The 26,639-nt window shown below is 42.4% G+C and overlaps 1 protein-coding gene across 2 annotated transcripts; it reads right to left on the bottom strand.

Moving 5' to 3' along the window:
* Window positions 1–1,168: 1,168 nt before the first annotated feature.
* LOC142488741 (ferroportin-like) lies at window positions 1,169–26,374 on the bottom strand. 2 transcript variants are annotated; one of them, XM_075589117.1, is made up of 9 exons: window positions 25,993–26,374; window positions 25,118–25,226; window positions 21,713–21,780; window positions 20,485–20,644; window positions 16,313–16,428; window positions 13,783–13,909; window positions 5,422–5,676; window positions 3,229–3,942; window positions 1,169–1,626 (listed from the first exon to the last, which is right to left on the bottom strand). In XM_075589117.1, the coding sequence occupies exons 2-9, from the start codon at window positions 25,215–25,217 to the stop codon at window positions 1,355–1,357; spliced, it is 1,812 nt and encodes a 603-aa protein (XP_075445232.1). In that variant the 5' UTR covers window positions 25,218–25,226; window positions 25,993–26,374; the 3' UTR covers window positions 1,169–1,354. The 2 variants fall into 2 exon arrangements, with proteins under 2 accessions (XP_075445232.1, XP_075445231.1); XM_075589116.1 differs by lacking the exons at window positions 20,485–20,644; window positions 21,713–21,780; window positions 25,118–25,226; window positions 25,993–26,374 and adding an exon at window positions 19,222–19,351.
* Window positions 26,375–26,639: the final 265 nt, after the last annotated feature.

Below are 26,639 nucleotides of genomic sequence, written 5' to 3'. Positions count from 1 at the left end.
ATCCTGCCAATCATGCGCAGAAGCCCATGTCCGCAAGCGCTCTAATGGCGTGGCCGGTGCCCATGCACGGGACCACCCGGCACCATGCGCATGACCGCCAAGTGCTGCGTGCATGCGCAGGACACCAGACGTCGGGCACAACTTCCCTGATCAGATGCCTGGAGCCCTTCCTATGCCTCACACCGAACTCCGCTGCACAGGTGGGCCCCCTCCCTTCTCAATAAGGTCACCGGCACAACCCTTTCCAAGCCTATACAGTCACAAACAGTGTCACTCACACACTGACACACAAACTGTCACACACACACAGTGTCACTCACACACTGACACACAAACTGTCACACACAGTGTCACTCACACACTGACACACAAACTGTCACACACAGTGTCACTCACACACTGACACACAAACTGTCACACACAGTGTCACTCACACACTGACACACAAACTGTCACACACAGTGTCACTCACACACTGACACACAAACTGTCACACACAGTGTCACTCACACACTGACACACAAACTGTCACACACAGTGTCACTCACACACTGACACACAAACTGTCACACACACACACACACACACACACACACACACACACACACACACACACACACACACACACACACACACACACACACACACACACACACACACACACACACACACACAGTCACACACAGTGTCACTCACACACTGACACACAAACTGTCACACACAGTGTCACACACACTGACACACACACACACACACACACACACACACACACACACTCGCATATAGTGTCGCACGCACCACATGCACACAGTGTCGGACGCACACAGTCGCACATACACACAAACACAGAGACAAACCCGAGGAATTCACAGTTAGTATAAATATAGAAGTGCAAACAGCTAAAACATAGGTGTGTGTTGAGCACGTGTTCTAAGTCAAACTTCTTTGCATTTTGTCACTGACATTGTGTTTTGATTTTTAATTATAAACATCACCATCACAAATACAATATCTGTGACAAACCAGTGCCAAAAGACAAAGAAGTTTCACTTAAAATGCGCATGCTCTGCACCTCCCCCTCCCCTTTTTTTTATTCAAATAAAACAGGCATGGAGTATATGTGTTAGTTTAAATAATATTTGTTTTTATTTCCAGTGAAGTAAATAGGAACTGTATATGGAATAGGGTGGATCATGTATAAAATAATAATAAAAAAAGAAATGGAACAGATTCGGTGAACATTGGACAGGTTGTGAAAGTTATCCAACACTTCATGCTAAAAACTCATACTACAAAGATTATACTTATACTACAAAGAGTGTTATCTGTTTAAAAATTGGCTATCACGAGACTATCAGGCAGGAGTATTCAGTGATTCCCTCTCTTTTGTTTTATATTTTTTGGTATAAAAAAAATACATTGTGTGTCCAGCTATCACAAACAGAATTGAAATGATAACTAGAAGTCCAAACTGTTGAGGTTGTGGAGCTAAAATGACCATGATGAAATGGACTAGATCCATCAGATAATTCATTGAGCTTTGCACCCCGTTTACAATGCCCCGTTCCGATTCTGGGATATTCTCTTGAAGAAGCTGAGTCACTGTCAGATCAAAGGACCAGAGACCTACATGTAAGAAAAGCACAATAAACCATCACTGAGATGTAAACGTGCAGTACTAGTTGTACTTACAGCCAGAAAAAAAAAGCTTGAAAATGTACAGAACAATTGAAAATAAGTACATACATACATAACAGTGCAGCAACATAGAATATTAACCAAACAGGCCGAATAAGCTCCAGATTTATGAAAAGGTTGCCTCTCTCTCTTTCACATGTGCAGATCAATATAATGAACCCATGCACACGTACCGATGTAGTTCAAAAGCACAGTTTCTGTGTGTCGTAGACAGGGCGGCCAACAGGGCGGGTCTGCCGGAGTTGGCGTCCCGGGCCCAGTGAGTCAGGGGGCCCTGCCACCCGGGCCCCCTGTGTGGTCGTGCCCGTGTCAGAAAAAAATTTGAGGAGTGGAGATCCAATCAGGGCCTTCCTCATGGGCGGGACTAGTAGCTAATATAAGCAACTGCAAAGGCGGGAGAAACGTGTTTGAATGTTCCCGGCTGTGCAGCTGCTTATTCAAAATACACACACAAGTAAATACTGTTATCTATACTGTCTGACTGTATCACCTTGTACTGTTGTGTGTGTACAGTATACTCTGTGTTTGTCTCTGTACTGTCGTGTCTCGTCCATCTGTCCCCCCCTACCTTTCCCCCCTCCCCTACATTCCCTCCCTCCCCTACATTCCCCCCCTACCTCCTTCCTCCCCCCTACCTTCCCGGCACTCTGTCCTGGCTGTCCACCGCGGCTGTCTGCAGCAGACTCTCTGCCGTCCGGTAGTGGTGTGGTTCAGACTGCAGGACCCCCCAGCCACGTTTCTTCCCTCCCTCAAAGCCCCCCGGGCCCTGCCCTAGGCCTCCGGATCCTCTGCCCCCCATCCCAGGTCCTACTGGCATCCTCCACCCCCCCCAGGCCCTACCGGCACCCCCCAGGCCTACACTTAACCCCCCGCCCACCAGGCCCATACTGAATCAACCCCAGGCCTTTCGTCACATTGGATGTAGCATTGGGTATCTTTGTCTTTTGTTGAAAATATTAAAATAAACAGATTGCATTGGAATGTTTTTTTCCATATTACAATAAGAAAAGAGTTAAGTAAAAGTTGTGCGCTAAAAAATGTTTTGCGTGGCAGGTGCGCTTTGTGTTTGGGAGGGGGGGGGGGGAGGCCTGCTCCTTTCATTTGTCCTGGGCCCCATGATTTCTGTTGGCGGCCCTGGTCATAGGGACCATTTTCAACTCTTAACCAAATCCGTGTGTACATCCCTAGTGTAGGCGTTAACTTGGGTTCTACATTGAAGCAGCTGAATATAATCCTGCCATCACTCCATGCTACTGAGTTCATGTCATATGTGGTGCTAAGCATGTTAAATCTTGACACGTCACATAAAGGGAGACAGACAATATTTTACGAAACTATAAAAATATGAGAAATTCTCACTATTGTTAGAAAAAGAGTAAGAACAGCTGAAATTAAAAAATAAAGATAATTAAACAGGTTCTGGCTTTTGGGGGGGGCGGGGGGGATATATCGGTTGATATTATGAAGTGAGTAATGGAGAGCAGATAAGAAATGGCTAACAGTACAGAAAAGAGTTGATTGAGTACTCACCAATTCTTGCTAGTATTACTCCTGAGAACAGCAATATGATTGAGATGTAGGATTCTGTGTGGTCACCGGCATGTACACTCTCAAACAGCACAGTATTGTTAGTCCAGTGAATAGAAGAGCGGTCTGGGAGGATAGGTTGGTTGATATTCCCTTGAGATGGATAAATATGGAGCTGGTTCTGATGCAGTTTCTCACTGTTTAAAGAAGAGTTCTTACCCATGAGAACAGAAAAAATGCCCAAGTCAAAAGGGCTTCCCGGGGCAAAGACTGAAAATACGCAAAGCATTAAACAGCTAACATGAAGGCAACTGGATATAATTCCTGTGACCACTAAGCCATAATGTCTCCTCAGTTTAGTAAACAGAAACGTGCCCATTAATCCTGAGATGGCTGATACGGCCATAAGTATGCTAAGTAGAGAGCCACTTATCCCCTGAGTGTAGGCATAACCTGTGGTGATACAGTCAAAGCCGAGGACTGTGGTGTACAAGAAGGCTAACCCCAAACCCGCTAAAAAGACAGATTGTCTGTAGTATGATTTCCAGCCATCTGTACACGTACGCAATATCCTGTGCACTTTTCTAAGGCAAACAGGAATGACTGAAGTATGCTCTGCTGGTGTTTCTGGGCTTCGGGGTTCCTCCTCATTTGATTCGCTGGGGTCAGCTGGTGTGGTAATGAAGTCACCAACAGCTGAGCAAATAGGTAGATCACCTACAAAAACATTAAGCGGTTTAGTAACTGTGGCTGTAATAAGCATTGTAAGTGTGCAGCATGTAAACCTACTCCGTTCAATTACCTAAGCAAGCATACTACAGCTACCGACATTGAGAGATTGAGACCCAGAGCTTGACTTGAACTGTTAAAACAAAACTAGCAATGGCATATCATTTTGGGTAGGGTGATAAGTGTTGAGGTGTTTACCGTCATACATGAAGTGACAACTAACGCCCAACAAAATGTAATAAATAGTGTTTTCAACTGTTGGATAAAAAAATATATTTTGAACAAAAAAAAAACGAATTCATTTTCTCACATATTGTTACTATTGTTACAAATGACAATAAACAAATAGGGTTGCAAAGAAACTTCTAGTTTGGAAGTATTTGGCAACTTTTCAGATGCAAATAGTATTTATTACTATCATTCTGTTTTTTGCACACACAGAACATGAACTGAACTACTGTCATAAAATACAACTACCTGGAAATGATAAAGGGGATTCATTGGGATGATGGTCATGTACACGTAACTAACTTTTATACCGAGAAGAAAAAAGGAACAGACAGAAAAAATACACATCTACAATGCAAACACAATGTTACAGGTACAAGGGGCGGCATGCAGTAGCTTATAGCAAAGTTGCCTCTGTATTCAAATCATATCAGGAGCAGGAACAAACATAGTAACATTTCGGGGTCGCAGCTCCTTCTTCAGACAACCTCACCCATGTGAAGAATTGGCTGCAACCCTGAAACATTACTACTTTTGAACCTGCTCCTGATATAATTTGAATACAGAAGTAACTGTGCTATAAGCTATTCTGTGCCTTCCCTTATTTACTTCTTAGATACTGTATTAGGAGCCAGACCTGGAACATTGAGCCATAGGTGGATTTGAGCACCCAGACTACCCAGAATGACCCCTTATTGGAGTGCTGCTATAACTCTATTGTGAAATGTTATATAGTTAGCATGATAGGCTGGTTAAAACAATTATACTGAATTTTTCAGAAATACTGTATACAAAAAATGTAAAACGTCTGAATTTTCACGATCACTATTCTCAGGTGTGCGCAAGCTCAGTCATCAAGGGTTTCCAACAGGCCAGCTCTTCAAGATTTATCTAACACACACTTAACAAATTATATTATAATTATAACTAAGGCAACTTTCTTCTTGCCCTGAAAACTTGACTTGTTGGTAGCTATCGAGGGTTAAAACTTAAACACCCCTACATTTATCATATTCTTCCAGCTGCAAAAATGAGACAAATCTGGTGCAAAAACTGGATATTGAACAAGCATTGTAGCTGGACACATTTTATAAATAACCCTTGCTGTGTCTCCATTAAAATCAACTAAAATGATCAAGTGCTCAATTCCCCTCATGAGCCTTAATCATTTAAGTTTGTTTTCTTCGGCTCTCTGCACATATATGAAGCTTCTGTGAGTTTCTTTGCACCGTGACTTACCTTGCACATTTATAAGTTCCAGTTGTCTTTCTAGATAATGTTCTCCTATAGATTGCTGTGCTTTAATAGCCAGCTCAGGTACCATTTGATAAACTCTGGAGAGGAAAATAAATTCCACAAGCAGCGAGACCAAGTTCCATCCGAGAATGAAACCGCAGCCAACGACATTAGAAGCCCACGTCATGACCTGGCCCACCGACAGAGGGGCAAAGATATTAATGACTTGATCCATTCTTCTCACAGTTGCATTCATTCCTTGGTTGTAAAAACAGAGAAAACAACCAAAAAAATGACGTCATAATGACAATATTGCAATTTAATGAAAAAATATTGAAGAAAATAATGGAGGAATAATAATGCAGAATAATTTCACAGGGACTCGAAAAATGGCCACCATTGTTTAACTGCAGCTTTCTGCAGGACTGTTAGCACTGATGCATTATTTTATCTTATGCAATATACGGTGAGATTGTACAGTCAATAGGGCTACCTTCCAACTGAAGGATACACGAGATGGAGTCTCAATATTATTAATGAAATAGTTTACACAATAGTAACGTTTTAGTAACCTAGCTAGTTCACTGTCAGTGCCAATTATATAAGGTGTTGCACGAAACAGTGATGCATAAAAAGAAAGCAAACTTTGAAGGTGTCGTTTATTTTGCCTTATTTATTATAAGGAAAAAACTGTTACTATTCCAAAGCTCACAATCAGAACACTGCTGAGTTTATGTCAATTGTGAATACTCTAATGAAGAAAAATGTATCAATTATCTAAAGAACTCAAAAATCCTCAGCAGATTCTCACCTTCTAATAATCACAGAAGCAAATACATTACAATCTTTTAACATAACTTAAATCAAACACCTTAATTTTAATTTTTGTTATGGAGGCTATCCAAACAATTAATTTCCTGAAAATTAGTATATGAAAATGCAATTTTCAGCTTGAATAAATAACTCATAGAAAGTTATATATGTTATTCTATTTTTTTTTATTAAATATAAGAAAGTATGTTAAAAACATTGAGGCAGATCCAAAAATATATGTTATTGACTGCTGCCACTTATAAGGCATAAGCAGGTCCCAACACTCACCTGGGTTAAAATTCTTATTTACCTGTATAATTACAGGAAGAATGATCGCACTCACTTAACCCAGGTGAGTGTTAGGACCTGCTACAGTCATGCCTTGTAAGTGGCAGCAGGCTTAAGACGCTTTGGCCAAAGGGTTAAACTAAATGACCCTTTTACAAGAGAATATATAGCTATTGCACTGTGTATTTGTGTCACATTGGAAGTAGCTTTGGGCATTTTTGTTTTTTGTTGTATACATTTAGCCACGCCCACTAGCACTCCTTTTACACTTATATATATATATATATATATATATATATATATATATATATATGTAGCCCTGCTTCCTATCACTAGCAAGCCGCTACTCTGTGCTGTATTACCTGCAGGCTCACAGGGCCTAAGTCTCTGCCACAGAGAGCCTGGGGTGCGCGCAATATATATATCGGGTGCAGCGCCTCCCCCTGCAACAGCTCCCGCCAAAGGGGGAGTGGGTCTTCGCAGGACGTATATGCAAGAATTACACTTACACAGCCAAGTTCTAAAACCAACCTCTTTTACTTGCAGACCAAACTCACAGTTAATTACATGCCATAACATTCCTATATATATATATATATATATATATGTATATACGTTATATAGCGTGCCACGGCGGACACCAACACTATCTTGCGCCACGGCGGACGCCCCACAACATGCGCCACGGCGGACGCCAACAATACTTCCCACACCCTACACCGGGTGATCCCACCCCGTGTCCGATCCTTACGGATTAGTCCTCCCGCTCACAGCAGGCCCTATGTGTGTGTATGGGTGACGGCGCAGCCACTGTGTCTCGGGTGAATGAATGGTACCGTTGGTGCACTTGATGGAATACCTGCCAAGCACTCCGGTGCTCGGGACTGCCACGATCTTCACGTTTACACCGATCTATCTCTCTCTCTCTCTAGGGTCCGGGGCACTCCCACCCGGACTCCGGCAACACCAGTGGGGGTCTGAGCCCTCCCTCTCGACAGTATAGTCCCGGTCAAGGCTTACAGATACTATGGGAACAGGAACCTCGCTAAGGCGATCCCTAGCTCAGCTTGTCTCTAAGGTGACTCAGGGCTAACTGGGCCTGGGGCACATGGCCTGCGCCGGGGCGGTTCAACCTCCCCTCACAGACTCTCCGTCTCCTCTCCAACCAGCTCTAGCTCCACGTGCGTGCAACCACTGCCTATATCTCCGGCACCTCCTCAGACAATTAGCTCGACTCTCTCACCTGACCCTCCCCGCAGGGCTGCTGGGTCAAGGGACTGCTCCCTCCCGCCAAATACACTCTCCTCCTTCGCGGGCTTTTGCAACTACTGCAAGTAGTTTTGCACTTTTGCAACTATTGCCTGCAAGTGCAACCTCCCGCTCTTTGGGGTGAATCGGGGGTCACGGCTACATATATATATATATATATATAATGTGGTAATGGTTGGGGTTTCTCAGAGCTTGTTGGGAATCTGTGTATTTTGTTAACTGTGTGCAGCTGGTCTCGGCTGCTTATGGGAGGGTAGTGGCCCCTCCCCCCAAGGTTTAAGCTTGCCCCACCCCACTTTCCAAGTTGGCAGGTAGGTTTCATTTTGCCAGGTTACGACAGATCCAATGCGATCATTCTTCCTGTAATTATACAGGTAAATAAGAATTTTAACCCAGGTGAGTGTTAGGACCTGCTACGGTCATGCCTTGTAATGCCTTGTTTATGCCATTGCAAAACGTGTTGGAGGTTGTAGGTGTAAGGTTAAGACTATCTTCTGGAATTGATAAGGTTAAAAAGAATACGCTGGCCTTGCTATTTTCACGGGAGGCTATCGTAAATAGCTTCAGACCAACTGTTCAATGCCTGTCAAAATATTGTTAAAACAAGACCACAGAGGATAAGGTTGCCTTATAAGTCACCATTGTATATGTCTCTTGCTCAGCAGTTAAATGTTTTAAGCTCTACAGAAAAGGCATTATGTGAAGGATACATGTAAATTTAGATGTGTACCCATATTTGTAACAGATGACAACTGTATTTTTGTCCCTGCCTTGTGTATATAAACCTGCTTGTGAACCATTAAAATTTAGTTGTGACAATTCAACAACCAGCCTCCTTGAATTCTCACAGCTCCGAGCTCGTATGCTACGCTAATTGAAATAATGACATATTCTGTTGCGTTTCAGTAGCTCCCGGGAGAAAAGGTTTTGCTTGCCCTAGAAGGACCTGATCTGTAGAGATCTAACAGTAGGTGTGTTCTGACCCTGTCAGCGATCCATAAAAGGAATGCAGTGCTAAGGAGTGATGTCACTAAAAATGCAGCACAGGAGTCACTCCAGCCAAAACCACTGAGCAGCAGAAACGTAATGGTCACAAACAGATATCCTTTTACCTTATGTAACATTGTGAGTGCATTTAAGTTGTCTTTTAACCTAATAGATTCGTTATAGAAAGAACTATGTGGTGGGGGAGTATGAGCCATGTGGAGGGGGAGAAGGAGCTACTGTACGTGGTGGTGGGAGAAAGAGCTATGTATGTGGCGGGAGAAGGAGCTATGTGGGGTGGTGATGAAGGAGCTATATATGTGGAGGGAGAAGGAGCTTTGTGGGGGGGGGTGGAGAAGGAGCTATGGGGGGGGAGGGGAGAAAGAGCTATGTGGGGAGAAGGAGCTATGGGGGAGAGGAGAACGAGTGATGTGGGCGAGGGAGGAGGTAATGGAGGGATAGTATGGGCCTGGGAGGAGAAGGTATGGGCCAGGGAGGGTGGGAAGTATGTATCGGCCTGGGAGGGAGGGGCGTAGGTATGGGCCTGGGAGGGAGGGGCGTAGGTATGGGCCTGGGAGGATGTGTAGGTATGGGCTTGGGAGGGTGGGGAGTAGGTATGGGCCTGGGAGAGGAGTAGGTATGGGCCTTGGAGGGGGGATTAGTATGGGACTGGGAGGGGGGCATTAGGTATAGGCATGGGAGGGGGGAGTAGGCATGGGTCAGGGATGGGGGGAGCATGTATGGGCCTTGGAGGAGGGGACAGTAGGTATGAGCCTAGGAGTCGGGCGGAGGCAGTGGGTATGGGCCTGGGAGGGTGGAGTAGGTATGGGCCTAGGGTGGAGGAGTAGGTATGGGACTCAGGGGCCAGAAGGTATGGCGGTATAGGCCTAGGGAAAAGGAGGTCCTGAACTGAGAAGGGCAAATGACCATATGGGCCTACCTGCAGGTAGGGACACAGCCGTAAGGAGAGGCCAATGTGCTCCAGGGAGAGGCCCACCAATGTACCAAAGAGAGAGACGGTCCTACTCATGTGCTGGAGGGGACCTTCAAAGTCTCCGATGAGTTGCCTGGGCCCAACTTGCTGTCCAGAGCAGCTGGGCCCAGAACCACCGGTCCCGGCCTCCTCCCTCCCCCCTTGTCAGCAGCCCTGTCTATGGGTCACATGTGATGTCCAGGCTCTTTACATCTGCATATCACATGACTTGGGCATTAAAGCAATAAGATATTTTCTAAGCAACCAGAGACACATGGCCTAGGAGGAGAAAGATTTAATCATCAACAGTATACATTTTATCATGGCCCACAACTTTTTAAAATTTGAGGAGGATTTTTACTTGCAAACATGTGGAATAGCAATGGGATAAAATTAGTACCCAGCTATGGCGAATCTATTCATGGGACTGTGGAAGGAAGCTTTTATCTGGGAAAACAATATCTTTCTCCCATATATCTCAGTCCAGAAAAGTATATAGATGATGTCAAATGTATATGGAAAGGCAATGTCCCAACGTTAGAACTCTTTTTGAGTCCCTTAATAGTAATGACATGAGTCTCATTTTTACAACCAAATGATATGACATTTTTAGATTTTGCACTTTTTAATGATGAGGGTAACATACACTCCCAAACTTTCAGAAAATAAGTTGATTGTATTGGCTATCTCTGTGCCAAAAGTAATTATCACCCCAAATGGATAGAAAATATACCATATGGACAGTTCCAACGTATACGTTGGAACTTCTCAAGGGACGATGATTACCCTGTACAAGCAAATTAATTAAAAGAGAGATTTATCCAAAGGGACTATAACCAACATGTGGTGACCAAAACACTGGAACGAGCATCCCAACTAGACAGAGAAACCCTTCTTGGGAAGTTTCATGGGGACAAAACAGAGTTCATTAGGAAGAAAACTAAGAATAATTATTTTAATAATGAGAATAATGTTAATTTCATTACTAGATACAATGGAGCTTTCTCACTAATTATTAATGGTTTCAGGAAACACTGGAACATTTTATGCTGTGATCCAGTTTTAGGGGACGTCCTAACTATACACACAAAGATTATCTTCAAGAAGGACAAGAGTCTAAAAACAGTAATAGCTCAGACTATCGTAAAACTAGAAGCCTCTCGCTCAACCCTAAGCCATAAAGCACCTTAGGGCTCATTTAAGTAAACAACTATAGATGACTGACCGGTCAACCTAATTGAATGGCAAGTAATCTTAAGTACATATACACCCGGTGCATAGGGACACAGAGAACCTATCATGCATAAAGTGTGAGGACAAAAACCTTACACTAGATCCCTCTCACAACTGCACTCAAGGCGTAGAAAAATGTATATTAAGACTTAATAAGTCATAGAATCTCAATATTCTTTGTGTTGCAAAAGGTGTGAGTAAGGAGGCTGAGATAGCAATATTCTAGAGATACCAACTGACAAGAGGACTAAAACATCTATTACTTTATATGAAAAACAATAAAACTTTATTAATGATACTATTAAACAACGACGCATGTGATAAATATATACAGTGATTAATAAATAGCCCCAGGATAAGCGACACAGAGATTGATACTACTGGATAACCTGAACTCAGGTAAGTATAATACCAATAAATGTCTCTAAATATTCTTACTGATAAAATGCTTAGAGATATATCTACACGGAAGCAGGATCAATATATTGACACAGTCAGTACACAAAGTAACTATGGTGAAATGTGTGTACACAATTACAACGTCTCCTGTAAGCAACTGATGGGATAGGATGGATACAAATACATAAACCACTAATAGAAATCAGGTAATTGAACAGATATTATTGTAGCTGCATTAGGTAGGGATATTGTGAAGTATGCAGCAGAATTGCTGTTAAGACTGACTGTTTGTTACAATGACGCACTACTAATATAGTAAGGTATCTAGGTTAGACATAATACTAACCCAGTAAAGTAGTGTGTACATGTTGGGTGTAGAAACAATATAATACCTAAGCGCAAATGTAACTTTTATGTCTGAAGCACTTATTCCCATGACCTGTTATTTGTATTATTTGTTATTTATATGATTGTCACATGTATTACTACTGTGAAGCGCTATGTACATTAATGGCGCTATATAAATAAAGACATACAATACAATACAAATGGTAACTTGTGTCTTTACAGCCATCTGTCTAAATAAAATACCAGCTCAATAGCAATGTGAAATACAAAGGTAGAAATTAGCTTTCATTAATGCCACAAGCCTTCGCTATACAACCGTATCAGTTGCTGCACACTGCATGCTGCTTCCTGGTGTGCGTCGCCTCCCGCATTGACATCACCGTCGTGGCGTCACGCGAAACCTGACGACCGTTTCATGTGCTAACGCACACTTCTTCAGGGGTGGAGGGGCTCATTTAAGTACATGGGCTGTAAATTGCATCTCTGTAAATGCGGCCCCTTGTTCTATGTGTATTGTATTTCATAGTGATTAGATTTCTGTAATAAGGATTTGAACATTTTCTTTTTCTTCCCTTTCATGTGTGTGCAAATATCCCGGCAGGGTTTTGTCTGGAACAATTGGAATTAATTAATGGGGCAAACATCCGGCATAACAACAGTCCCTCCAGCATTGGGATTAAATATTTCATTGGTTTTGCACATATTTACTAGCCACTGTAAAACAAACAGAGTTTTACATTTCACGTGCACATTGATGACTATGAAGTTATTGATCAATGAAACTAATAATACTGATGTCTAAATGAAAGAGACGCAATCCAAATATGTTTTATGACTTAGGAGGTCTGGTTAGTATTAGAAGATATGGGTAGAAGCAGCAGCACGGCTGTGCTCCTCCTCCTACCCATATCTTCTGACCTTACATTCAAGGATTGCACGCCCTGGAGTGACTGGACTGTCCCAGCAGGATACTGGCAGTTAATGGGCAATAGCCCTGTACTATATTACCTATGCTAGTACTATTGATTACATAATATATTATTCCCTTGGGAGCAAAGTATTAAGGGCCATTTATGTGGTTGTCAGGTGGACATCATTAGGTTCCTATCTCCCTTGGGTTATTTTGTGCATGGACTGCCTTTTTGGGGACATTTATACAGCACCCTGGACATTTATGGAGTCCATCTGATTATTCACACAGAGCATACAAGTGATTTGTGAGCACCATTCATCACCCATCTCTGGTTAGTATTAGTAATGAAAGTATACTGCATATAAAAAGACGTTACACACTCCGTGGGTATGAAGGAGATTAGTAACCCCTTGTCCTGCGTCCGTTTGCAAGTCAGAGAGAAGCAAATGCAGATGTAGCAAGACTGAATGTCTTCAGTCACACGGCACCGAAGAATTAATGCCACAACGGGCCCCATTCAGACCCATGGACCCCCGCATCGCGGCAGACACTGTCCTGCTGACGTTTGCTTTTTTGTCCGTGACGCAGAGGACAGCAAGTCCTACATCTGTACTTATAACAATTGATTATATGTCGTTAGTATTATACATGTGTAAACGGTGATGTGGCATAAACCTTTTGGGCTAAAGATCTGTACTAAATGTCATGAGCACTTTGTCTTTGAAATAAAGCACAAAGGAGAACCAAAGCCCTTATTCTATAAACTGCGAGAGTGCTGGTCCGGTGCTAGCACACGGGAAGTCCTAATGAAGTCAATGGGTTAGTTTCCTCTATAGCAGTTTATAGAATAGGGGCCAAAAAGAAGCAAAGAGAGTAAACAAGTCTCACAAACTTTATCTATTGGTTATTATTTTTTAGCACACTTTATCCAATAATAAATATTACAATTTTTTTGACATACTGCGTTTACTTATACTTCTTAATCCTAGTCACAAACATCACTATGAATTCTGCAATATTGTTATTGCCTGATCTTGATACAAATCTGTGCTTACATTATATCTCTGTTTCTGAATGCACACGATTTATATCACACAGTGTAGAATTTAGATTAAATGTACAGTATATACTCAAAACGTCCTACCAGCCAGTTGACTTCTGTTATTTCCTGTGATAACCACAATCCAGTCTTTCTGAATAGTTATTGTCAGCGCTGTACTTGCAAGGTTTGCTAAATCAGCCAGGATGATTACCACTCCGTAACAGAATACCTGTTTGATTGCAAACACAAGTTAATGTGAAGTCGGAATTCCCCATTATTTTAATTCAGCATTTCTACGTGTAGTCAAGTGTCTTTATCAAAACTGCAATTGTTACACGTTTGGGGACATCTGAATCGTTCGTTCTGGAAAGATGCACTAGGCAAGGATGCCCCTTATTTGCATTGCTTTTTGACTTGGCCTTACAATACTTAGCTATTTCCCTGAGAACTATGCTCCCAGGATTTAATATTGTTTAACAAAGTGTCCAAGTTATTCTCACAATTATTTATCACAAATTTATTTATTTAAATTATTTCTCACTTTTTATCACAAATGCTCCCTATACTTACAAAAAAAGATGTTCAAATTATCAATACATGTTCACTAATATCACAGATAATAAAAAGCATAGAAAAACTGTAACTAGGTTATGGGCCAATAGACTACGGAGGAACTAATTTTCCAATTTCCCACCAGGTAATATGCCCGTTGCATATGCAGTTTGTTCCATATGACATATCTGGCCTACTACTATTCATAATTTTATAGATAAATATACTCTACTTGCTCTTCCTCTTAATAGTCTTCAAGAAAAATGTTCCTTGTTAAACAAAACCTCTATTATGTGTTTGCAAGTTAGGCATTACGTAACGTCCTTACTTCCTATGGCATCAAACTTTATGTCCAATAATCGTTTAGACGGTTTCAAAAATGTTAACACACCAATCCATCGTCCTCTCGCTCCAGTTCAACATGTAAAATTTAATTAGCAGATTTATTATGTTGTCTCTGGAAGTGCAGGAGGATTAGGACATTTTGGAGTCAAGTAATATATAAACAAATTAGTGGGATCATCTTTTTCTGCAAATTTCATCTCAATGCTTTTTGGAGACACCTCAGTTTGGACAAACTCTGTCAAAAGCTGATTGGACGCCCTGGAGTGGCTGGACTGTCCTGGCAGGATACTGGCAGGTAATGGGCAATAGCTCTGTACTATATTAACACATTCGGTGTAATTTTAAAAGCTTCGGATAAACTGGCTAAGACCCAGATCACCTACTATAGCCAAAATTGCTGATATCTTATTACGTATTCTATTGATTGACAGACTAAACGCCTCGCTGGACAAGAGGGGGATATTTTCTAAACAAATGGAGGCCATAAACTTTTACAGTAAGAAGTATTGGAGCGCTCCAAAATAATTAGATAATACATTTGTCTTTATATACCGGTTGCTGAAGTTTGATCGGTGATCACAGGAGGTTTACGGAGCTGCAGGAGAAATCAGTATAAATCTGAACAGCCGGGAGCCCTGGAGTCAGCAGGTGTGAAACTATTTATTGGAACTGCTCAGTTAAACCCTAAGGGATACGCTCAATAAATAAATAACTCATACCCCCAAATAAACAGGTTTTGGCCATTCAACTTTTATAAAGCCATTTTCGCTTTCTCAATGATTCCTGGCACGCTTTATTAAAAGTTAGTTTTGTATGTATATGGAGAATTGAAAGAAAAACAAGAATGTTGACATATTTTAAAGTGACAGCTGCTTTTACGTACATATTTTAATGCATTTTACCATAACAGGTACCCCCAAGAGGAATTTTTGGAACCCCAAACCCTTACAAGTACCTGGATGTGGTGTCTACTGGAAGAAGCCACAAAAAGGGTTTCTTACATTTAAAAGAAACATTTACATCAAAAGTCGTACAGGAGTCTCGTGGTGAGCGGGATCCCTCCCCACCCCTTCTCGTGGAGAGCGGGATCCCTCCCCACCCCTTCTCGGTTACTCCCCTTCCCTCCACTCCCCCAGGCAGCTACGGAGTTGAGCCCGGGGGGCAGGGGGTTTGACATGTAGGGAGTTGGAGAGGGGTATATAGGGGCCGGCATGAGGTGAGAGGAGCTTCTTCCCACGTGGCCCTTCTGGAACACCAGGATTTCCCTCCACCCTCCCTGTTTGTATATACATTACATATCAATATGTCGCTGTTCTATTTATTTATTTATTTTAAAGGGCGGTTATACTAATATGTGTTTTGTTGTTATAGGTTGTGTCACAGTTGTCTGCGGGGATTTGACCTGCCAGGCTGGGAAAGTCCAAGAGGTGTAAGGATACGGGGATAATTGCCCCCCCATTAGGGCCGGTGGAATAATTCTGCTACCCCTTATATGGGTAGAAGCGGGAGTCACAAGCCGTGGCGATGCCGTTGGGCTCTGAACTACAGCCGGGCTGCCTGGCAGGGGGTTTGTGAAGAGACAATCAATCTAATATTATAAAATATAGCCGTGGCCTTGTTGTTCTTCACATCAAGAGTCTGTCACTATTGGGCTGGGGGCTCTCAGCACGCCAAGAAGCAGGAGAAAACATTTTAAAGAAGGAATTCAGTATTAAGAATAAAAAAGAAGACTTACTGTGAGCCATCCGTGCCATATCTGCTCTATCTCATTTTTATAAGAGAATACCAGCATCAGGACTATGCAGCAGGCAGTTACAGAGGAGTTCTGAATGAATAATGATGCATGAGCAACTGTAGAGGAAAACATAGCAATATAAATCTAGTTACAAAAGTAGGCAGTGTGACGTTTTAAATAGCACTATCATGCCTCAAAAGCTACCCAACAAAACGTGTAAACCAGAGGTGGGCCAAGTAGGACCCACGGGTTGGTTTGCATGGTGTGTGGCTGACGGAGGCAGCAGCGCAGCGGGAGCCCACCCAGGTGGGCCTAACAAGGAAGGTATCACCACCTGGGTGGGCTCCTGTCACCCCCACGCAAGGACACACATTGAGCCTTCTACAGGTAGGGTCTGCGATGGGTGGAGAAGAGTGAGAGAGAAGGGAAGTGAGGGGAGAGAGAAGGGGTGTGAAGGGGGGAAAGAGGGAGGGGGGAGAGTGAGTGAGATTGGGGGGAGAATAGTGAGATAGAAGAGTGATTGAGTGAGAGAGAAACGAGAGAAGAGTGAGAGAGAGTGATGGGAGAAGAGTGAGAGAGATAGAATGGAAAAGAGTGAGAGAGGGATAGAAGGGAGAAGAGTGAGTGAGAGAGAGGGGGAGAGAAGTGAGTGAGAGAAAGGGGGAGAGATGAGCAAGACAGGGAGGAGAGAGATGGAGAAGCAGATTAATAGAGAAGAGGGGAGAGTGAGAAAGAAGGGGAGAGAGTGAGAGAAAGGAGAGTTGGGAGAGTGAGTGAGAGAATAGGAGGCGGTGAGTGAGGGGGTAAGAAAGTGTGAAGGAAGTGAGACAGAAAGAGTAGGGGATATGGAGGTGAGAAGAAGCGTATGTAGGGGAGAAGCTGGTGAAGGGAGCTTTGGTACGCTTCGCGGGCCATACACTTAATGTAGATTTTACATTACGTATGTGGCCCGCAAAACTTACCAAATCTTGTCAAGTGGCCCTCCCGCCAAAATAATTGCCCACCCCTGGTGTAAACAGAACTCTTGTTCTACGTCATCTAAAACAGCAGAAAACACCATTGGAAATACAAAGTAATTTATATTATTTTGCATGTTTGTTAGTTTTACAAATAGAAGTGATGATTTTAGAACAAACAGGCACAGATTAAATGTTCTAATTACAGTGACATTTGCAATGACTGATTATTAGGTGGTGAACAATGAACATAATTGTCATATTTTCTGCTAAATATACTGATATATACTCTCATTAAGAGTTTTTGCATCACTGCTGAGTAAAGTAACAAGTGTGACAAATTCAGAACCGCACAGATTGTGCACAATAATACACTATATTGTTGGGCCCATTCAAGGCTCATGACTTTCTCTTTGGTTCTCGCTATGAGAACTGCAAGCAGATACAGTTTGTGTGTTTCTCCACAGCTGCTTATAAATATTAGAGCCTTGATATTTCTGCAAGTCAATTATTAAATGTTATTGATTACCACCCAGGTAGGTTATGGGAAGAGTTTGTGTAATTAACACATCTACAAATCTAGCAGTCACGTTGGTTGAAATGTCCATTACTGCTTCCCTGACAGGAGACAGTCCCAGGGCGACAGACTACAAGAATTGGGCACAAGAGGTATCACTTAGCTTATTCCGACAGACCTTCTCTTACTGCTACTTTAATCACTGGGAGTCCTTGGACGTAACCAGTGATCTTGGGCAATGACATGCAAGGAACATTCATAGTGTGGCATGTTTTAGCGTCCGATCCATTTGAAAGGTTTTCTTTTCATCCACAAGGTGTCTGGCCTGCTACAGTACCAGATCCACAATGCAGGATCAGTAATGCAGGCAAAGGGCAAATGAGCTATCTTTCAGTGATCTTATTGCTTCTATATTTATTTACTTCAGGCTTTACACTCACTGGCTGTCCATTTGCCAGCCACTACCCAGAGACCTTGTCTGCTGCATTTTAGCCTCTGCATGACAATATAATGTACACTGGCGACACACTTTATTCGAGCTTGGCTAGTCCCACGAATTCGGGTATACCCGGGTGTATTGAGGTTTGTGACTGTTTTCTGCCCGAGTGCATTGAGGTATTTTCTAAGCTGGGATTGAAGCATTTTATTCCCGCTGGCTGCAATACTGCACAGTATATATATATATATACTGCATTACAATTCATGAATTTATGCCATATGGTAGACACGCGAAGCATTGCAGCCTATTAAATCCTAATCATTATCATTTAACAGATCAGCCGCCCATCAGCCAGGCATGAACCCAGGCTGGGAAGGCAAATGCAACGGGGCTTGTCAGAGGTGAGGAGCGGCGCATTCCAGGTATCTGCCAGGTACATACTGGGTATTTGCTCGAATAAAGTGTGTCGGTGCAGTATACATATATATGGGGGAAATGATGCACGCTTCTGCAACACATTCAAGGGCATTCTGTCTTTGCAGTATAAATCATGTAAATCAACACACAAATGCATACATTTTTAAAATGGATAGGAAGCTAAAAAGTGCTGCTGTGCACGGGATTATAATCTGCAATGTAGTAATAGTAGATCGTATGGCAAGCAGGTTTTGCGGACATGTTGAAAACATACAGACGCACAAGTGAAAGTTAAATATATCAACTCTTAAATAAAGAAAAAATGTTTTATTTATTTTGACACAAACGCTACAGAAGGTAGAATAATTAATATAGTTCTGCTATTAAAAGATTTTAACACTCTGCCCGCATGTCACTAATAATAAGGGCTGTTAGCATCCAAACAAAAGAACTGTACAGGAATACCAACTGTACTAATTATGCTGAAAGGTTTTTGAACAATATGTTTTTTTGTACAAGATGTACAACAGGTAGCCTGATTAAAATATGATTATTGTTCTTAAACAAACACTTAATATACCTTTATTTCGTGGTTTCCTGTCAATCCAATCTCCAATTAAAGCCCCAAAGACTAATACAGAGCCAGCCACCACCAAGCCAAAAACAGCTGTTAGAAGTAAGTTATGTCCGTATAGTCCCATCAGGAATACAGAGATGTATTATATTGCCATGCTCAGTAGCACTCCTCTGTGACACATACGCTTATATATATGTTGTGGTTATTATGAGGGTTCAATATGAGCTTGTGGGTGTTCTATATGTTTTACAATTCTTGTTCATCTGGTCTTAGCTGATTGGAGGGTGGCAACCTCCTATTAATTTAAGCTCACCCCCTCCCACTTATAAATGGTTAAAAGCTCACTCCATAGCATCTCCCACTCTCAGGGGAACTTGCCTGCTTGCAGTGGGATTGTGACAACTCTAATACAGAGTGCTTTTCCTGGTAATGTACAGGTTAATAAAAGCTTCAATCAGACTTAGAACTTTGCAACTAATTTTGACAGATTTATTATAAATCATTCTTCCTGGCAATGCACAGGTTATTAAGAATTTATATTAGCGTAGGGACCCTTGAACGTGGTCTGTCGTGAAGTTTGGCTCAAGGGCTTACAACAATTTGGCCAAAATGTTAAACTAAAAGACCATTTTATTTATTAGTTATTTATACATGTATATTTAGCCACTGTACCGTATATAGGTTTTTCTGGATGTGCACTGAGCTTTGTCTGTGTTTTATGTTATGTCTCTGGTTTTATATATATTTTATTTGCACTCATCTACATTATTGCACTCCTGCTGCTTTGCTAGCATTTTGCTACCAGCCATTCAGACATTCAAGTTCCTGTTTACACTGTGAACTCTCCCCGGCTGAAACCTCGCTGACATCATCGAGTTCACGCGAGACTCTATTCAGTGTATGCTCTGTGTAGCACCGGAGAGAGGGGAAGGCGGTGTCCCTCGTGGCTTTCGGTCCCTGCCAGGACCTAGAGGGTCTATTGTGGCAAGACACACCGCGGACATCACACCATGTAGGGACCCTTGAGGTGTGGTCTGTCGTGCAGTGGCTCAGGGGCTTACAACAATTTGGCCAAAATGTTAAACTAAAAGACCATTTATTTAATAGATATCTATACATGTATATTTAGGCACTGTACCGTGTATAAAGTTTTGCTGGATGTGCATTGAGCTCTGTCGGTGTTTCATGTTCGTCTCTGGTTTTAAATGTACAACAGGTAGCCTGATTAAAATATGATTATTGTTCTTAAACAAACACTTAATATACCTTTATTTCGTGGTTTCCTGTCAATCCAATCTCCAATTAAAGCCCCAAAGACTAATACAGAGCCAGCCACCACCAAGCCAAAAACAGCTGTTAGAAGTAAGTTATGTCCGTACAGTTCGATCAGGAATACAGAGATAGCAAAATGCCACATGCGATCCCCCTAATAGAGAATAAAAAATACAAACGGCAGTTCCATTACCCAACTAAACAGTGACCTATCTCGCAGGCAATTTTACATGTCTGTGCATCCTCTAGTTCAGGGGGGCTCAACTCCAGTCCTCAAGCCCCCCCAACAAGTCAGGTTTTTAGGATAACCCTGCTTCAGCCCATGGGGCTCAACCAGTCCCTGTTTCAGCACAGGTGGCTCAATCAGTCTCTGCTTCAGCACAGGTGGGCACAATCAGTCTTTGCTGTACCACAGGTGGCTCAATCAGTCTCTGCTTCAGCACAGATGGCTCAATCAGTCTCTGCTTCAGCACAGGTGGGCACAATCAGTCTTTGCTGTACCACAGGTGGGCACAATCAGAGGCTTAGGGGCTTATTGTGTAAGCTCCGTTAGGCTGTCCCGAGCAATCTGCACGGAAAGCTCCATTGACTTAAATGGGGCTTTCTTTGCAGAACGCACGGCAAAGCGCTAACGGAGCTTACACAATAAGCCCCTCAGTCTTGGACTGAACCTCTGATTGAGCGAACTGTGCTGAAGCTGGGATATCCTGAAACCTGGTCTGTTGGGGGGGAGGTAAGGGGGCTTGAGGACTGGAGTTGAGCTCCCCCGTTCTTGTTACCCAGAATGCTCATTTAAAGGACAACTTCATCCAGGGCCAGTCTTTGCAACCCCCATCTGGCTGAATCATGTGTAGGAGCCTCATCCCATACTAAAATAGAAGCCTTTTAAAAATGTATTTTCATTGATCAAATAAATGTAATTTAACCCTTTAGCTGCCGTGTGGACCTGCAGTGCTCCTCTGGCAGCCAAGTGGTTAAGTTGTTCTTTTCATTTGGAATAAGGTAGAAACCCCCGGCCCCCTAATAATTAAAGGTATTTCATCCATGGTGGGATACATAATGAGGTCTAAATTAATAGCGATTGTGACTTTTTAATGAGTGATAACGATTTATAATAATTTCAGCACTATGGAAATAGAGGCTTTGTCCCCCTCATGTTGGTGCATATCTCGGTTTCATTAGCTTTTTATTATATCACTGTAATGTATGATCCATATCTTACCCATATTGATAGTGCACAGCTTACATAGACCAGAAATCTTGGACCCATGAGGTAGTTTAAAGCTGGGCCTGACAAAGGAAGCACAAAAAAGGTTACATGAGCGTCCAACATGACTGTCTCCAAAAACAGCTGAAACCGTCTTGAAAATAATGGACACTCAATAGTTATCTTAGCAGTAATAACCTGCACTGAACTGCGGGGAGAAATGTCACTGAAATGCAGCCGTGGAGATTTTTAGAGTCAATCCTAGCAAAATATATATATAACGATTTCCACAAAGTGAAATAACGTAGACATACAAGGCCATGTTTACTAAATGGTGCTATTCTATAAGACCCTTGCCATTCCTGGAAGACATGTTACAGCCCATTCACTTGGTCCACAGAGGCATATCTACCATTTCAACGCTAGTTTTAGAATATAGAAGGGTCGGAAAAGCAGTTCATATCTATGCTGTCGTATTGTGTATATATGCTTACACACAACTTTGAGTCCCAAATAGTGTGGCACGGAGCAGTTTTATGGCTTGGGAGGCTGCATATGTCCGTGCTGAACGACTGAAGTGTTAGATTTGGAGGACATTTGTCCCAATGCAACTTTATTTCATTTGTGGATTTTTGTTGCACCCAAGTAAAGAAAAATACATCTGAATGCATTCCCCCCCCCCCAAATTAGGACAACTACAGATTATATTAACATATATATTCTAGAAAAATGCTTATGTCCAGAGTTTATAGTTTTCAAGATATTCTGAAAAAAATTGTGTTTTACATGTTGTGTGCTGTAGAGGTTTTGCCGTCTTCTCATAATTAGGGTTGCCAGGTGGCTTCGCCAAAACTACTGGACACAATGCTGAAAGGTGCCAAGCGGTGACACACACAAATCCTCTCACCTCTCTGCTGTTTCCCATGCTGTTTCCTCCTCTCCTTGGCCCCATCCCCAGGCTACTGACACCACCTCCTGATTGGCTCTATTACCCAGCAGCAGCCAATCAGAATGGAGAAAGCTGCCCCGCCCCCTAGCAACTGCCCTGCTCTCTCCCTGCTCAGAGAAATCCTGCGGTCCCCCAAGCCGGTCAGGTCACTATGTCCAGACAGGTAATACTGGACACACACATGTTCAGTATACCTCTAATTGTTTACGGGACAGTTTCCAAATACAGGACCGGTTCAATACTGGACACCTGACAACCCTATCATAATGTTATTTTTTTTTATGTGCTTGAGGTAGCCAACGTAATTCTAGATTGTTTAATTTAAATGCCTCGGGGAAGAGCGCGGGGCCTCTGACCCCGCCGCACCCCCCAGAAATGTCCCACGCCACCCCCCCCCCCAGTTTGCGCACCGCTGCTCTAACCTATAGTGACATGTTTTTTCTTGTTACTCAGGTCAGCTGGCCTGGGAAAAACTCTTCGTATTCATAAATATTGCTGCCTAATGCCCAACTGAGAAACAAATACTGTTTCATGCATTGCAAATACAAACACAAAACCCGAAGAAATTCCATAACAATACAATTGTTGAAGCTCCAAAAGAACAACATCTATTCATCAAGTTTAGGCTTTTACGTCATGTAAGCCAAATAAATTAAATGAATACCGCGCTCAGGCCAAACAAGTATTCCCAGATCTATAAGAAGCATGAATATTTCCTGAGTGGTACCCCCACTTCTAAATGCAAACTTACTTACTTACGTTCCGCCTCTTCACCAACAACGGATGGGTATAGGCGACTTCCACGGAAAACGTCACTTTAAAAAGATCCGTGGAAGTTGTTTAGCTGGATATACCCAAGGGACGCTAAGCCCAAGGGTCGACAGAGCCCATTTTGTTAGAAACGAGGGGTGCCGCGTGAAGGCAGGGTTGTCAATTGATAATGAGAGGCTCTATATTTGCATCAATTATCCTTGCTAAATGCAAACACATGACATGTTTTGTTGTTAAGATGAATTCCGAGACCTGGTATTATTTGTATAAACGTGTACCAGACCTCTGTGCATGTACTGTACGAATGTTTTGTGAAATGTGCGGGAGCAATAAAGAATAGTGTATGATTACAGCTACAGTACATGGTAAGTATTATATAAGGACAGTATTTTGAAATGAATAATATGGAGATCTTCAGTGCTGTTTTTTTTTATTTCTTTTTTCCCTTCTCCAGTGTGATTGTGTAATATTACACTGCTGAGCTACTTCTATGCATTTGATTCAGAGGAACGCAAACTAAGGGCTGGGACCCGCTGCGGCCGGCGGCGCGGGCGGCCGCACGAGCGTTCCCAACCAGCAGGGGAATCCTCCCGAGCCGGTCCCAGTCCCCCCTTCGCTGCACAGCTCACTGCACGCTGTGACGCGTCAGCCGCCAGGGGATTCAAGAGAATTGTAATCCCAAGCAGCGACGCGTCACGTGGTGCGGCTGTGAGCCAATGAGGAGGGGAGGCTTCAGGAGCAGGGGAGGAGAGTGTGGGGGGAAAGCAGCGATTTTAAATAAACTCTGCAGCACCAAGGAAGTCCCCCCTGCTCCCTCCCACAGACTCTCTCCTCTTGGGGGGGGGGGTCCCCCTTCCGATTCCCCCTTCTGCTCCGCTCCCCCGGGCTCCGATTCACACCCCACGTGTGTATTTGTGAGTGCGTAAGTGCCTGTCGGTGTGTGTGTGTGCGTGTCTCTGTCTGAGGAGTTGAAGGGCTCAGCAGTTGAGCGGCTGAACGGCTGAGGAGTTGAGGGGCTGAACGGCTGACGGGCGGTCCCGCCCCCTCACGTCATGGCCGCCCCCCCCCCACCCATTTTGGCCACGCCTCCCCCGCTCGCAAAAAGGGTCCCTTTGGACCGGAAAAAGCCCCAAGTGCCTCTCCACGCGCTGCCTGTCTGCAGTACGGGCGCGGGGTCTGAGGCAGCGGGGCCTTAGCCTGAAACACAGCACACTATTAATGCTGAGAAGGCAGCAGCAGCGAATTGCAAGCAGCACAGCACAAATCGCGAGATGCTCTAAATGACTAGTATCTATAACCTGATTGTGTTACTAAACCCTGCAGCAGTTAAACAGTTCATGTAATTACTTTGCTTACGTCCAGTTTCAGATCTTTCATCTGAAAGTAAACAATAATCATTTAAAGTGCAATCTGTGATCAACATGACTCTTTTATGATATATTAACATGTGTTGTTATCATAACTCTGGGCCTAGGATATATTTGAATGACATGTAGCTCTCAATGTATTATTTCCAGGTTAAACAATTGATGAATACATAAATGTGCTTTCTTTTCTGACATATAGTTGCTTTTGTTTATTTTTTAAGGGTTTTTTTGTTTTTTAATAAATAAAATGGCATTTTAAGTTAAAAGGTTACATTGTCTAAATACATGATAAATACATAAAGAAATATCAATGCCCACACCATCTGTAATTACCAAATACTCGCTTGGTGCCTCTGGTTGGCTTGGTGCTGGGGGGCTGTGCTTCTGCCCTTTCATTTCCAGGACCCTCAAGATCTTCCAATTCTTCCAACATTGCAGCTTACTGTTTAAACAGCAAATAAACATTTGTATTACTGTACACTGAGGCATTTTAGTGTATGAAAAAAATGTGACTTCAAAATGAATAAATCTGTCAGTCTTAACACAAACTTGTACATTTGATCCCAGTTTCTCAAATGAGAGCTGCATTGTACATATTGGTCACGTCTCCATGTTTATTGGGAGATTTTCTGTTTACACTAACTGAAAATGTAATTTTTCTGATTTATCCCTGACAAAAGTTCCTGCAGTCCAATAAATGGCAAATAAATATTATGAAATATATGTACCTTTCACATATTGGCCAGTCTGCAGAATTACCACTATAGAAGCCACAGTCATCTACTAAGTTATTCCTTTCTTAAATCCATATATTAAAATGTAACCTATTGAATTTTTAACAGAAGCAGCAGTAGGGAAAAAAATTCCAGTTAAACTGGACGAAATCCGAGAAATTTGTTTATTGTAATCCAGAGCTATTAAACTGTTCCAATCATTAAAATATCTCACATACTCGTGCTGCAAATACATAGACTACTATGCTATACATTGTGATAACAGTCATCCGTTGCTTACTTAAGATTTAACGGACGTAAGCACAACAATGCAAACTAAAAGCTAATAAAACAATGCATGTTTTCCAGAACACACTGCCGACGTTACACTTTTTGTTATCCAACTCCAAACACTATACATCCAGATTCCAGACTATAAGACAGAGCTGTAAAGTACACATGACATTATTGTAAGGACAGCATCCTGGTACTCACCAAACACAAGCAGAATCAAAACTCTCATGTGTTCTAATGTGTTGCTCCGAAAGGTTGCTGAAAACTGTTCAATAAGCGGGGGGAGACCCTCCCATGCATGGAAAGATGAAATTTAAAAAGAAAAGAGATGAGATCACTTTAGGAAACTTACATGTACACTTGCTAACATGTACCCCATTGTGTAAAAATGCTGGAGGTGCAAATGTTTCATGTTTGTTGTGAAAAGGAGAGCCAGCACTTTCTGTCACACGTGACAGGCTAGTACAATGTGCTGTATCTGGGGTCATTCTGAGCTATGGGAATGCAGTCGCTGGAGACAAGCTATGCATTAAGCAGGCCTGGGAGTTCATCTAGAATCGGAGACTATTTTATTATTATTACACAATGGGGGAAAAAGCCAGCCTGTGCCACATCAATTAATTATATACGGAAAAACCTGTTGAGCTAGCGAAAAAAAATGTATATGGCAAAAACGTCATTAAAGCAGTGAGAGTCATATAATGCATTGCAAATTTAAAATAACAAAATGCACAGCAATTTAAGAATTCATGGTTTTCGCTAGAAATAAAAAATAAAATCAATTTCAAATAAAATGTAGGATTTTACCAGGAAAAACTATTTGCATTAATAAATGTTTTTTTACTTTA

The sequence above is a fragment of the Ascaphus truei genome, chromosome 2 (assembly GCF_040206685.1).
Source record: "Ascaphus truei isolate aAscTru1 chromosome 2, aAscTru1.hap1, whole genome shotgun sequence".
NCBI classification, from domain to species: Eukaryota; Metazoa; Chordata; class Amphibia; order Anura; family Ascaphidae; genus Ascaphus; species Ascaphus truei.
Note: the sequence above shows the minus strand (reverse complement) of the source record. Positions and strands in the feature narration are given on the sequence as shown.

Bases quoted from the DNA above. Each gene is read 5' to 3' on its own strand.
- LOC142488741 (XM_075589117.1), bottom strand. From the start codon at position 25,217: ATGTTGGAAGAATTGGAAGATCTTGAGGGTCCTGGAAATGAAAGGGCA. The intron at 20,645-21,712 runs GTAAGATATGGA...ATTCTCTATTAG, and splicing joins GCTGTGCACTATCAATATGG to GGGGATCGCATGTGGCATTT. The intron at 16,429-20,484 runs GTATATTAAGTG...TTTCCTCTACAG, and splicing joins CAGGAAACCACGAAATAAAG to TTGCTCATGCATCATTATTC.